This window comes from Didymella exigua (genome assembly GCF_010094145.1).
Source record: "Didymella exigua CBS 183.55 unplaced genomic scaffold M421scaffold_12, whole genome shotgun sequence".
Classification (NCBI taxonomy): Eukaryota; Fungi; Ascomycota; class Dothideomycetes; order Pleosporales; family Didymellaceae; genus Didymella; species Didymella exigua.
This window is the reverse complement of record NW_022984786.1, coordinates 824,459-836,580: the sequence shown is the minus strand read 5'-3', so window position 1 is coordinate 836,580 and position 12,122 is coordinate 824,459. Positions and strand designations below refer to the sequence as shown.

General features: G+C 52.5%; 3 protein-coding genes across 3 annotated transcripts; 2 read left to right on the top strand and 1 right to left on the bottom strand.

Moving 5' to 3' along the window:
* Positions 1–37: 37 nt before the first annotated feature.
* M421DRAFT_146930 (uncharacterized protein) lies at positions 38–6,055 on the top strand. Its single transcript, XM_033587537.1, has 5 exons — positions 38–265; positions 320–444; positions 502–651; positions 702–4,589; positions 4,640–6,055. The coding sequence occupies exons 1-5, from the start codon at positions 166–168 to the stop codon at positions 5,927–5,929; spliced, it is 5,553 nt and encodes a 1,850-aa protein (XP_033449367.1). The 5' UTR covers positions 38–165; the 3' UTR covers positions 5,930–6,055.
* A 1,205-nt stretch (positions 6,056–7,260) lies between these two features.
* Positions 7,261–8,725, top strand: M421DRAFT_4922 (uncharacterized protein; the record flags this gene model as incomplete). Its single annotated transcript, XM_033594767.1, has 2 exons — positions 7,261–8,562; positions 8,615–8,725. The coding sequence occupies 2 exons, from the start codon at positions 7,261–7,263 to the stop codon at positions 8,723–8,725; spliced, it is 1,413 nt and encodes a 470-aa protein (XP_033449366.1).
* A 2,221-nt stretch (positions 8,726–10,946) lies between these two features.
* Positions 10,947–12,096, bottom strand: M421DRAFT_61701 (uncharacterized protein; the record flags this gene model as incomplete). Its single annotated transcript, XM_033595907.1, has 2 exons — positions 10,947–11,070; positions 11,126–12,096. The coding sequence occupies 2 exons, from the start codon at positions 12,094–12,096 to the stop codon at positions 10,947–10,949; spliced, it is 1,095 nt and encodes a 364-aa protein (XP_033449365.1).
* Between the last annotated feature and the right edge of the window lie 26 nt (positions 12,097–12,122).

Sequence of the window (12,122 nt, the reverse complement as noted above, 5' to 3'; positions counted from 1 at the left end):
AGTAACGAATGTCGGCGCTTTTGTTTCACATTCGCCGAGCATGCTAGCTCCAGCGCGCGACAACAGGCAACGAGCAATTGTACACCATACAAACATCGTATTGCAACGACATGTCCCGTGCAGACAGCACACTGAACGGACACTCGACCTCTTGCCAGACCCAGAATGGCCGCTGATTCCACTGCTAACCTGCAGTTGTTCTCACCACCAGGCTCGGGGCGCTCTTCGCCAGCACCACGGGCAACGCGTAACGCTGCAGAAGACGGTACATGACATCCACACGCTGTTGCGTAGCAAGGCAGGCTGACTAAATTGTCAGCTTTGTACAAGAAGGACAAACCCTTTCGGCGATATGCACTCGGTGTTGAACGAACGCTCGCCCTGTGGGACACAGCGCAGCAGGAATGGGCAGACTACATCTCTTTCCTGGGGCGCCTGTTGAAGGTCAATTGCTCCTTGATACCCTGTTATGGCAGCGCGCTTATTCGAGAATGTGTGTAGGCCTTGCAAGCGCACCCTTCCGAGACCCCTGTCATCCCCCATAGCGATACAGTCGCACTGCGATTAGCGCAGTGCTTAAATCCAGCATTGCCCTCAGGTGTTCACCAGAAGGTCCTTGAGGTCTATGCCTACATCTTCTCGACAATCGGAGTATGTCTATGTTCAAGACCCAAGTCGGCAGAAGCTGACCAACGGCCCAGAAAGGTCCGCTTGCCCGTGACCTGACCCTCTACCTCCCAGGCCTCGCCACAACACTCTCGTTCGCCTCGCTTTCGGTGCGCCCGATATTTCTCTCCATCTTTGAGGACCACATCCTGAAGCTCGACGGCGCTGCGCTGAGACCAGCTCTGAAAGCTATAGTACTGTCTCTACTACCAGGCCTGGAAGATGAGACGAGCGAGGACTTTGAACGCATGGTGTCAGCACTTGACAAATTGCGCAGAGCTGTGCAAGATCAGACGAATGACATGGTAGACGCGAAGAGCAACAACGGCCATGCCTCTCATTTCTGGCAGTGTTTCTTCCTCGCCAGTATAACCAACGCCTCGAGGAGACAAGGCGCACTTGCTTTTCTGACGCGTCGACTGCCCAAATTTGGTCTTCCAGCTCCCAAGAATGGCATGCAAAGCGGAAGCCTATCTCTTGAGGCTGAGGCAGCTGTACACCCAGAACCAGGTCTGTTGATTCGATGCTTTGAGTCAGGTCTCTCAGATCCGCAGCTTCTAATTCAAAGAGGATTCCTGGATCTAATCGTCAGTCACCTCCCACTCGAGTCTCCTGTCCTGCAGCAACGCATCAGCAAGACAGACCTTGAGCGCCTTGTAGCTGCTGCTGCCAGTGTGGTGTCTCGCAGAGATATGAGTCTGAATCGAAGACTGTGGGCATGGTTTCTTGGACCGGACCCTTCGACCGCTGAGAACAGCGAGGGGGCTGAGTCGCCTACACAAGAGCGACACAACGCAACATCCACAGACCCTTCTACCGTCCACGCTGCTTATTTCTCTCGCTACGGTTTAGCTGCATTGACAACAAGCGTGTTGAAGATGATCAATCGACAAACCAAAACAGCTGTCGAGCGCGCAAGGCCTTTTCGAGTGTGTCTGTCCCTCATGGACCGTTGGGAAGTTGGAGGCCTGATTGTACCCGAGCTGTTCTTGCCTGCGCTACAGAGTGTTCAGTCCTACAGTGAACATGCAACCAAAGAGCAAGTTGACGAGGTCATGAGAAGCGCCAGTGCATTCTTCGACGGCGTTGACAGCGGTCTCATCTGGGGCAAATTGACTCAGCTGGTCACTTCATCCTTGGACGGCTCCAGATCGAAGCAAGAGTCACTGCAACAGATGAAGCTTGCCAAGTTTATTCTCGCGCGCTTCAATCTCAAGGAGGAGGACATGCTACTTCATCATATGCCGCTGATGATTGTTGCTACTCTGACTTCACTCGGTCAGGTATCCCAGGATCGCAATTCGAGACCTGATATCGAGGTCATCGCCTTAGCACTCGAGACTGCTGACTCTCTTGTTCAAATCGTACCTGACCGAGCGTTGAGGGCTGAGCAAGCTCCCAATGCGCAGTACACCACTACTGAGCTCGGTACCTCGAGAACTCAAGTGCTGCAGCAGATAGCAAACTTCTACGAAGACGCTCAAGCTGGGCTAGAGTCAGCAGAACGTCTCTACGAACCTGGGGTGGTGGGCCGCGCCGCTTTACGACAGGCCTCACATATAACGCTGACTGCACTTCAAATAGACGGGTGGTCGCACTCGCCGGAGCTGCCATCCAAGATCCTGGCTAATCTAATCGTCAAGACACAGGACCTGGGCGCTATCGACGATTTTGAGTTCTCTTCTGTTCTCCAGAATTCCCTCTCGAGATCAAATTTGATCACCAGCGTGCCATTCTCGCACTTGAGTGCTGCTGCTGGTATCCTTGTTGCTCTACAAGTCGCGCGTCCGTCACAGCCATACATCTCTGCACCAAATCTATCTGAGCTTTTTCATCAGCTGATTGCATGTTTATGGCATTACTTGTCGCCGACCATGCCAAAGTACCATGTCGAAGCTACTTTGTGTATATTGCAACTGCACTCGATCTCGCCATCTGACCGCTTGGTCGAGGCAGCTATCTCCTCGATCGTCGCATCGCAGATTCAGCAGGGCTCCAGTACTGCATCAATTCCAGATTATGGCCGGCGCTTCGCAGTTCTCTGGACGCACACCATGCATGAGCTCAGCCTGCAATCAGAAAAGCGTGGAAGTGTGACACGACGCCCAAGTGGAATGTCTGTGCCAACCCCAACTTTCTCGCCGGCGACGTATCACGCAGTACTTACTCGACCGCTCCTGCTTCTGCTTGACACCCTTGCCGAGGAAGGCACGGAGGTTTCCACCTTCATGAAGAGCTGGCTGCTCGATCTGCCGACTCTCAACAGAGTGTTTGAGGTACAAGCTGTGCACCTTCAGTCCCTGCAATGTCTCCAAGCCATAGAGAACCTGAGGCCTGAAAACAATCCCAAGCCAACCCATGCAGCAAGCCTAGGCGACGACACCAGAGAGTGTCTGTACTATCTGAGTCATATCTTTCACATACTGAAACGTCCCTCGCAGTTCACTTGGGCAACGTTGGCCAAGACTGCTGCCGCCTGGGACACGACATTGCCTGGTCAAATGTCCCTGCAAGAGTGGTTTGTCAGAAAGTGTCTTGGTGCCCTGTCAATCCAAGCTGGTATCGCTGATGCAGTCCTTGAGCTTCATGTCCATGAATTGCATCGGATAGCTATCTCTATTATCTCAAAAATCTACCAGAGTCCATTCGCTCCGTCTCTGAGGGATCTAGAGATTGAGGTTCCGCTCATGGTCAGACTGAGGACCGCGGTGCCTACTTTACAGAGCCTTCTGCTCGGTGCAATCCTATCCGCGCTTCGAATACGTCTCATGCAGCCTCCTGAAGAGAAGTCACAGGAACTGAGACCACCACAAATTGCCGCTCATAGATCGCGGCTGTCACTAGCCTTGAACAGAGATTCTGTAGATCACGCACCACCGTCTATACCTCCTCCACCCCAATTGGTTGAGTGCCTTAAATTCGGATTCTCTTCGCCATCCAGTCGACTCGTGCTCGATGATTGGGTACAGTTCCTCATCGAGGTGTTGCCTATGTTTGCCGACACCATTTTCCAAAACTTGCTCCCTTTAGTCGAATGCCTTTGCAAGGAGATCAATAATACTTTCGACCTACTGAAGATTACATTCGCACGACATGAAGCGCTGGCTGGCAAGTCACCGGAGACTACACTTATCTCTCTAGTCAATGGCCTAGAGCAGATTTTGGCTAAGGCACACGATCGTCTGATGGTTCAGGAGACCCAAGCATCCGCCAACAAATCGCCAGAGGCCCCTCAGGGATTCTTCAGCAACGTAGTTTCTGGTGTCTTTGCACCAGAGGCTAATCAGACAAGGACGCCAACAGCCAACAGTAGGCTTACGGTGTTACTGTGTTTCCAGGACACTGTGCGCATCTGTTTCGCTATATGGTCGTGGGGCGGCTTTACACAGGAACGTCAAGACCCTACCTCTATATCATCCTTCAGCTACACCTCACTACGAATGCGCAATCGAGCAAGACGTCTCCTCGAACACCTCTTTGCTGCCGAAGCCTTAGAGTGTCTCGAAATTTTAGCAGTGTCCTGGGCACAGACGATTGAAGAAGACGCTCACGAGACTGCTGTCATGGGGCTGCTGAACGTACTGAACGGGTCAAGGCCGAAGCTAACTATTCCGGCAATTTTCAACGCTGTGTACAGCCGCACAGACCCAAACGCTTTAGACCCCAACCGCATGTCTACTTTGACATCTGACCTGTCAGACACAGATCTCGTCACGTTCCTGGTCGAGTACACAAGGTCACTCGAGGATGATGCAATGGATGAGATATGGCAAGACTGTACATTGTTCTTGCGCGACGTGCTTGCGAATCCTCTACCTCATCGTCAAATACTACCGAGTCTGCTTGAATTCACCGCTATCATTGGTCAGAAGGTTGACAACACGACATTTGGTGAGCAGCGAAAGATGAGGCGCGAGTTGGCGGTAAGTTGCACAGAGAGAAAGCTGCCAGTTGTTCATCTGACACGTTTTAGGACATTTTCTCACGCATTCTGACCGCAACATTCACCACCCGTCCTATGGGCTACGCGCAAGATATAGATCACTCAGCACCGAATGCGAAAACCACATCAGTAACGAAAAGCGTGTACGCACACAAGAGAGCTACCGATATCGTGGCCATACTGACATCCATCGTACCGAACTTGCCTATCGTCCTCGCAGACACAGACCGAGTCACAAAGGTGGTCTCTGACATCTCCACATCAGTCATTGGTCCTACCTTCCGAGCGAAGTCATTCCCGGACAATGTATCTGCCAACACTTTGCAACTGCTTCACCAATTGACGAAAGTGGCACAGGGTAGTAAGCTGCTGAAGAAGGACATCTACGATGCCTTTAACGACTCGAGATTTTTCAATACGTCCGTCGGTCTGGTGCAGGACGCATGGCTACCGATCCTGTCGCAATGGACACAGTCCGACAAGGATCGTGTGCCAGAACTCTTGTCACGATTGACAGCACCGACAACAGCTGGCATCATGTTTGGCGTCGGTGCTGCATCAGCACGCCAAGAGGCTGATCGCAAGGCACAAACGACCTTACGTCGCGTCTCACTTCTCATCTTAGCCAGCCCAGAAGACGCATTCACACCCACCATTCCCCAAATCCTGGAGAAGATCGTCGAGCTTTTCACCGCAACGCCCGCATCATCGCCTTCATCCGCGACCCGCGCAGATGTCTTTGTGCTTCTGCGCTCTGTGATCCTTAAAACCTCGTCCATTCACCTAGCCGCCGTCTGGCCGGTCGTCAACGGCGAGCTAACACGCAGCCTCTCCTCCCTCCTCCCCGATGCACCCAATAAAGAACACTACAATAACGCCGGCATAATTCAGGCCTGCAAGCTCTTTGACCAGCTTGTTGTGCTGGACCCAGATGACTTCCAGCTTATCGAATGGCTTTTCTTGACCGATACCATTGATGCTGTGTATAAGCCAAGCTCACCGCCGGCACTGCAGAGCCTGGCAGATGAGATCAGTGAGGTGCTGAGTCAGACGGGTGCGCCGCTTGTTGCACCGCTTGTGCAGAATGAAGATGCTGGTGATGAGCCGTTGAGGAGGTTGTTCTTGGACCCATTGATCAGGGCGCTGGAGGTTGAAGAGGGTGCGACCGTGCTGGATATGGCAAGAGGTGAGCTGGTGGATAGGGTTGTTAGGCCGTTCTTGGGCGGGCTGGCGATGGGCGCGTTTGAAGCGCGGTATGGAGGGGGAGAGCCGGATTGGAAGGGGGTTTGGGAGAGTGTTGTCAGAGATGCTGCGAGCTGAGACTGTAACTAGGGTCGGATGCCAAGAAATGCATGCTCTTTCTCGAGGCAGGTGAGTCCATGCGTGGTGTTGGCACCTGCCTTCGCTGCCCATCAGCGCCAAACACCACAGCCACTGGGCAGTCGCTAACAACATCAATTTCGCCAACACCACAGCAGCCCTCAAACCAGATTATCGATACCGAGGTGTCTTTCAACGACTCATATTCGATTGCTGGTTATTCGCATACCTGTATGTCTGAAAGTGTGCCCAATGCGTCGAGCAACCATACGGTCTGTTACCTCGATGCTACCTCGAATCCTGAGATCGAACGTCATCAAGTCATCAGCTGCTGCTGAATGTTCTTCCACGAGCTCTGGGCCTTGTCGAGATACACCCAGATCTGGCCATGCCGTAAAGTGCCCGTCATGTCCAATTATCGCAACCTCGCCAGTGATCGCGTCAACTTTAAACCCACACGAAAGGAACAAGCACTCTTCTCGACTGCGCCGATCGGTGACATCTGCAGCGACTCACATCTTCCTTATACCCAAGACTCGGAGGCTCATCGATCGATATCAATCGGCAAGGTCGATCTTCTCGTCTGGGCCCCGCTTCGTAACCATGGTACTGCTGCACATCATGCAGGTGCAGGTACTTGGCAGCGAGTCCGGAACAATACGACATTCAACATAAGCATACACCTTGCTTTGTGTACACACTGATAATAAGCGCTGTATTGTAGTATTGTAGCGCTGGAGAGCCATATCTACGGCTTTGTTGTGGGCTTCCCGGGGGGGGGGGGGGCGTACAAGGTCTAGGAACAACGCATTGCCAGTCCGACTTCAGCCAGGCCCCACCATATTCCAGTCCCTATCAGCTTCCGATGAAGGCCCGCAGCTACCTAAGAGAGGCCCAGAGATCAACTTAAGCCCCCGGCAAACCCACAACGAAGACAGTCTGTTGCGGCTCGTCACGCATGACCGTCTGTCAGACTGCTGGATGCCGTAAAGTGCGCAGCCTCGGGTAGCTGATGCCTTGATCTAGACCGCTGCCTTTGTGGTATTTGTTGTTCCAGCGGTCTGCGAACTATCGATAAGACATTCGACCTGCCCGGAAGCTTTCAATCGCAGCCTTTAGCTTGGCTGATGCCGGTCGCAGCTGGCTCGGCTCACAGCGCAGCCGTGATGTCGTGCAGCCTCATACTGAGCCATGGTATAGATACGTCAGCTACGTCTCGAGTCTACAAATTGACCTGATGATACGTGAGCCGTTCTGATAGACTGAAAATTGGAATCTTGGGCCCTTTACTTTACGTTGCAAGCATTACCGACTCACGTTTTACCAACCCCATGACACTCGACAATGAGATCCGCACTGCGCAAGCAGTCCAGTATAGGAAGCTCCTGGGCATACCCATAGTCACCACTCAACGCTGTCCAAAAAACGGTGCAGATCCCGTAACAGGCAGATCGGTGTCAGCACGAGACCCAGAGTTGCGCAAGTACGATACGGCCTATCCGAACATAGGGATTTATGATGGTAGAGCGACATACCTCTCCTGTCTTCAGCGTGGAGATGACATGGACATTGCTCAACGCGTTGTCGATTGGGACCGCAAATACCCAAGGGTTGGAAACGAGTTAGCAGCGACCGACAAATACCCAGCACGCAATGTGAGACCGTGGGAGCGGTCAACGTCGTCAATTGAGGCGCCTGCAGTGCACCCGCTATGGTATCAAGTGACACCATCTCCAACTCCCGACGCACTTAAACTTCCACCAAAATCCCCTTTACCACAGTCGCAGCACACGGGTGAACGAATAGGTTCACGACCGCCGATTCAAAAATTGAGGCAGCTCAACTTGCGCTCAGCGACGGGATCGCTATCCCCTCGTCCTACTTGCGAGGTTTTGGACGACCAATTTACCTCCCGGAAGGCTGAGAAGACAGACACTCGCAAGCATTCTCTGGTATCGTACTTGACCGAAGGGTTCCTACGTGATGAGATTGCAAGAAATCTGGCGCAAGCGGACTATATACGAAACCAAAATGAGAAGCGTGAAGTCGATGAGAGGAAAGAGCGAAGACGGAAAGAGCAGGAGAAGGAAAAGGCAAAACAAGAGAGGGCTATGGCGGTGAAAAAGAAGAGATTGGAGGACGTCCCAGCCTACATCAAGGATCTGGCGAGGAATTGGCGGGAGAGATACCCCGGGCCTGACAAGCTGTTCAGGAAAGACTTCGACTTTGGGCCCAAGACGCAGGGTGACGATGACGACGACTATTGCAGACCTCTGAGTCCTCATTCTTCCTGTCACTCACTTTCAAAGGCCTTCACAAATACTCATAGCAAATCGTTAAAGCGCCAGCGTCACGACTCTTCCAATCCCGATGTGGCAAGAGAGTCTCCACACGATCGATACTCTACTATGAGCTCACCTATTCCAATGCAGCGGTCTCAGCCTACTACGCCGATATCAAGATCATTCTCCAGCGGAGTTGGGGCGCCAGAAGCTCATCCTGGTCAGCTTGTCGACTTCACTTTACATTCCTCACCGAGGTTCGAAGTGGACTACAGCAACAAGGATCGCATTCTCTTCCTCACTTCCAAGTACGATCGTAACCATGTCCTTGACTACTTCGAGACCAGAGCAGTTGGCTCTTCCGAGTATTTAGTGGAGCAATGGGCTCCTGACCCCTCACAAGTGGTTGACCGAGACAGTTGCTGCGCTATGGACCTTAGATACCACCTCGAAACAGTCTTCAACGAACAGGGTAATCTCACGGATAACGTTGAGGAAGCCCAAGCAGCAGTAGATGAAGCAGTCAGGATCAAGACATGCAAGCTCCAGCGGAAGCCAAGAACGACGCGAGACCAACCACCTGTCCTCCTTGAGCCAATATCCAGGACCCGCACGGCGGAACCGCAAGTCACGAAATGGTCGCCGATAATGTATTCAAAAGAGAGTACGCATTCATTAACACATACTTCGACTGCGGAGCAGCATGAGAGAATCAAGAGGAGGGGATCCTATGTCATTAGATGCAGAAGCACAGATGCGTTTCTGCGCGACATTCTTGAAAGCCAAACAAGGCGGCAGCTGGCGCGGACTATGAAGTGTGAGGGTCATCCGAGAAAGGATATTCCAGGGCCTAGATATCCAGAGCAGGATCCCGATGACTGGCTTGGCGATGACCCATTGTGAGTGGAGTCAAAGGAGTATGCGTGACTGGGGCGTTGCGTTGTTGATTGACCGCACATATGTAATGTTTAATCACAAACATAGAACAGTATCACACACAGCTCTCGAGCCTTGTCCTCAGGCTTAAAACTCCTGATCTATAACTTCGTCTCCAAGACAGGCTTCTTACTCTGCAACCTGTGATGGTCGAACCACTCCACAATCCCGCGACCCCTGTGTCCCCAACGCCTGCTTCCTGTCTACGGAAACTTTATACATGCATGGAGATCACAGGAGAACAAGCCTATATCTCGATAGCCGCGTAAGATCATCTACACTCAATGTTCGAGTCCAGACCCAACACTCTGGTCTGTATACACACTTGCGCACGTCAGACGAGTATCTGGAAGTTGCTCCAGTGTCAACACCAAGTCTAGATAGTGCTCACATATTCCTCGCGATAGTGAAATTACAACGCATTATAGAGGTACATGGATACACAAGTACCACAGCCGGGGTAGGCGAGAAGGAAGCGAAACTCTGGGTACGTATCGACCCGCAGTGTAGAGATGTAACCTCACATCTCCACAACGCCCCGCTCCCGCGTACCTGGCGTAGCTGCGCCCCATCTGACGTCCTAATCTGTATCAACAAGCGACGCGCCTTGAAAGCATGGTCAGCGACATCTCACGTGTGGTGGTGTATCCCTGTTGGAGCTAGGCTGTGTTTGGACATAAGTAGCGAAGGACAGGCTTCCTCGCGCTCTGGTTGGACGAGTCAGCGAGGCGGGAGCGAGTGTTCTGGAAGCAGGCGCGAAGAGCAGGGGTGAGCGAAAGGAGCATTTGGGTGCTAACGGGCGCATGGGTTGGCGAGTATTATATCCACCTTAACCATCATCGACATGGGATGGGGAGTGGATGGGTAAATGAAGACGATGGGGTCTGCATACGGCGGGTGGGCAGTATGGTGGGAGTGGAGACGCACTCGTTTCGCTGGGAGAAGCGGGTCCGCGGTCCGAAAGGCAGCGCTTCCGCAGCTGACGAGACGGGCGGCGCAGTGAAGGACGCAAACGCGGGCGTGGGGCCGCGTGTGCGTACCCAAACACGTGCAGTGAGAACGTAGAGCGCAATCAGCCTGATCTTGCTGTAAAGCGAAGCAGGAAGCGCCGCAGGGTGCGACTGTCTCGCTTGATCCACGCACTATCGCTTCACCCAGTCCATGCGAGTAATGTATGCTTGCTGAATATGATTTGATGTTTGCGGTGATGACGTGTGCATGCTTCGTACTCGCTTTGGAGCGAAGGTTAGAGGTCGATGCTTGCGAGATTTCTGATGATTTTATGCTACTGGTATCACGTCGAGGCATCACACTGTGCATGGGTATGCTGTATGTATGGTAGGGACGAGGGTCCCTTTATAGTTCTGCTAGAACAGTATGCAGGAAACTAGTAGGTCACCATACAACAATTGTCGGTTTCAAGTTTATATCTGATTGTGTGTGCATTCTGGAGATTCGCTAGATGTTTCTAGAACGCTTTGGAGTACCGATGGTACTAGCAGGATCGATACACGAAGTCACGACCCTGAGCAAAGTGGCTTGCACTCAGGAGCGCCTGCAGCAACCTGTACGCTGAAAAGGGAAGTAACGCCGTACGCCAGTGCTGCCCAGATCTACGCCGGCCTTGAAATTGTGCTCGTGGTATCATAACAACGTGACCGTGAGTGATGTTGGATAAAGGAAGTAGTCGATGGATGTTGCGTGCGTTTGGAGGATGTCGCAGATATTGTTGAACGTGCAAGTTTGATGAGTGCCGATGCGATGTTGTGCAGACACGTGATCGCAATGTAAACATCTGCTCACATCCGTGCAAGTTCGTTCAGTGCGCACACGAGCTCGCGCCGTACTCCTAGCTCATCGATTGTGGTATGAGGACGGTAGTGGTGCGCAACAATCGTAATTATCGACCGGTAGACTGTGTACCTATGATGAAGTCAGTACATGTGAATACATCGGCTGATGTGAGGTAAGGACTTACATCAACATCCTGGTCTTGACACCGCCGGTTCGCACAGGGCACTCGCCAAACCCTTCGAAGAACGCATCACTGCCATTTGCAATACCTCCACTCAGAAGCGGATCGCCCCAGATGACGTTTGAGAAACCGACAAGACCGGTCACTCGCTTTGTGTACTCGTCGACAAGAATGTTGTCTGGCCTGCAGACGTCTAGGGCGACAAGTCTCGGTTCTGTGACCTCCTCCAAGACATGTGCGTACTTCGCAACGTAGTAGCGGATACTGTCGTACGGTACTGTGACGAGCATATCTTCGCCATCTCTTAATGCGCCCTCCAAGAGAGCAAGGAAAGCCTCACGCCAAGACTTGCAGCCTTTGCGCTCGAAGACTCGGTGTGTCATACCGAACTGTGTTGCTGAGAGTGACGATAAGCTGCGGACATATGAGCCCAGAGTGCGGTCAATTGTATTACGTTCGATAGTTGTGAGATGTGGTGCTAACTCTGAAAGTCTGCGTCCCGGGAGGTGGGTCATGATGAGGAATGGCGAGCCGAACAGTCCCCCATGGTTGTCGTACTTGATGATTCGAGGTACTGGGAGCTGGGTGTATTCATGTAACGTTTCGATCGTCTTGACTTCGGTATCAAGGGTATGTCTTTCATGGCGCAATAGTCTTGTGCTCCCTGCTGGCAAGCACTTGAGTACGAGCGAACCGTCGCCTGCGAGCTTGGTCAAGTAAACTTGGTGAATGCGGCTTCGTAACCGTTCGGCTTGCTGTACTGTGATCTTCGAAGACCGGAAGATAGTATGGACAAGCTTTTGAATACTCAGGAAGTCTGGCGATGCGCTATATGCTCGAGATGATGTCGACGAGGATGAGGATGTTGATGAGACTGTAGAAGACGGTCGTGGTGGACGACTTGCGTAGGTTCCAGCTCCGCGACTCATGGCGAAGGCTGGGTATACTACGACGTCCAGTGGGGGCAAGAGCATTATGAAGGCTTGGGTTGGGGCAGCGG

Bases quoted from the DNA above. Each gene is read 5' to 3' on its own strand.
- M421DRAFT_146930 (XM_033587537.1), top strand. From the start codon at position 166: ATGGCCGCTGATTCCACTGCTAACCTGCAGTTGTTCTCACCACCAGGC. The intron at 445-501 runs GTCAATTGCTCC...GAATGTGTGTAG, and splicing joins TCCTGGGGCGCCTGTTGAAG to GCCTTGCAAGCGCACCCTTC. The intron at 652-701 runs GTATGTCTATGT...CCAACGGCCCAG, and splicing joins ACATCTTCTCGACAATCGGA to AAAGGTCCGCTTGCCCGTGA.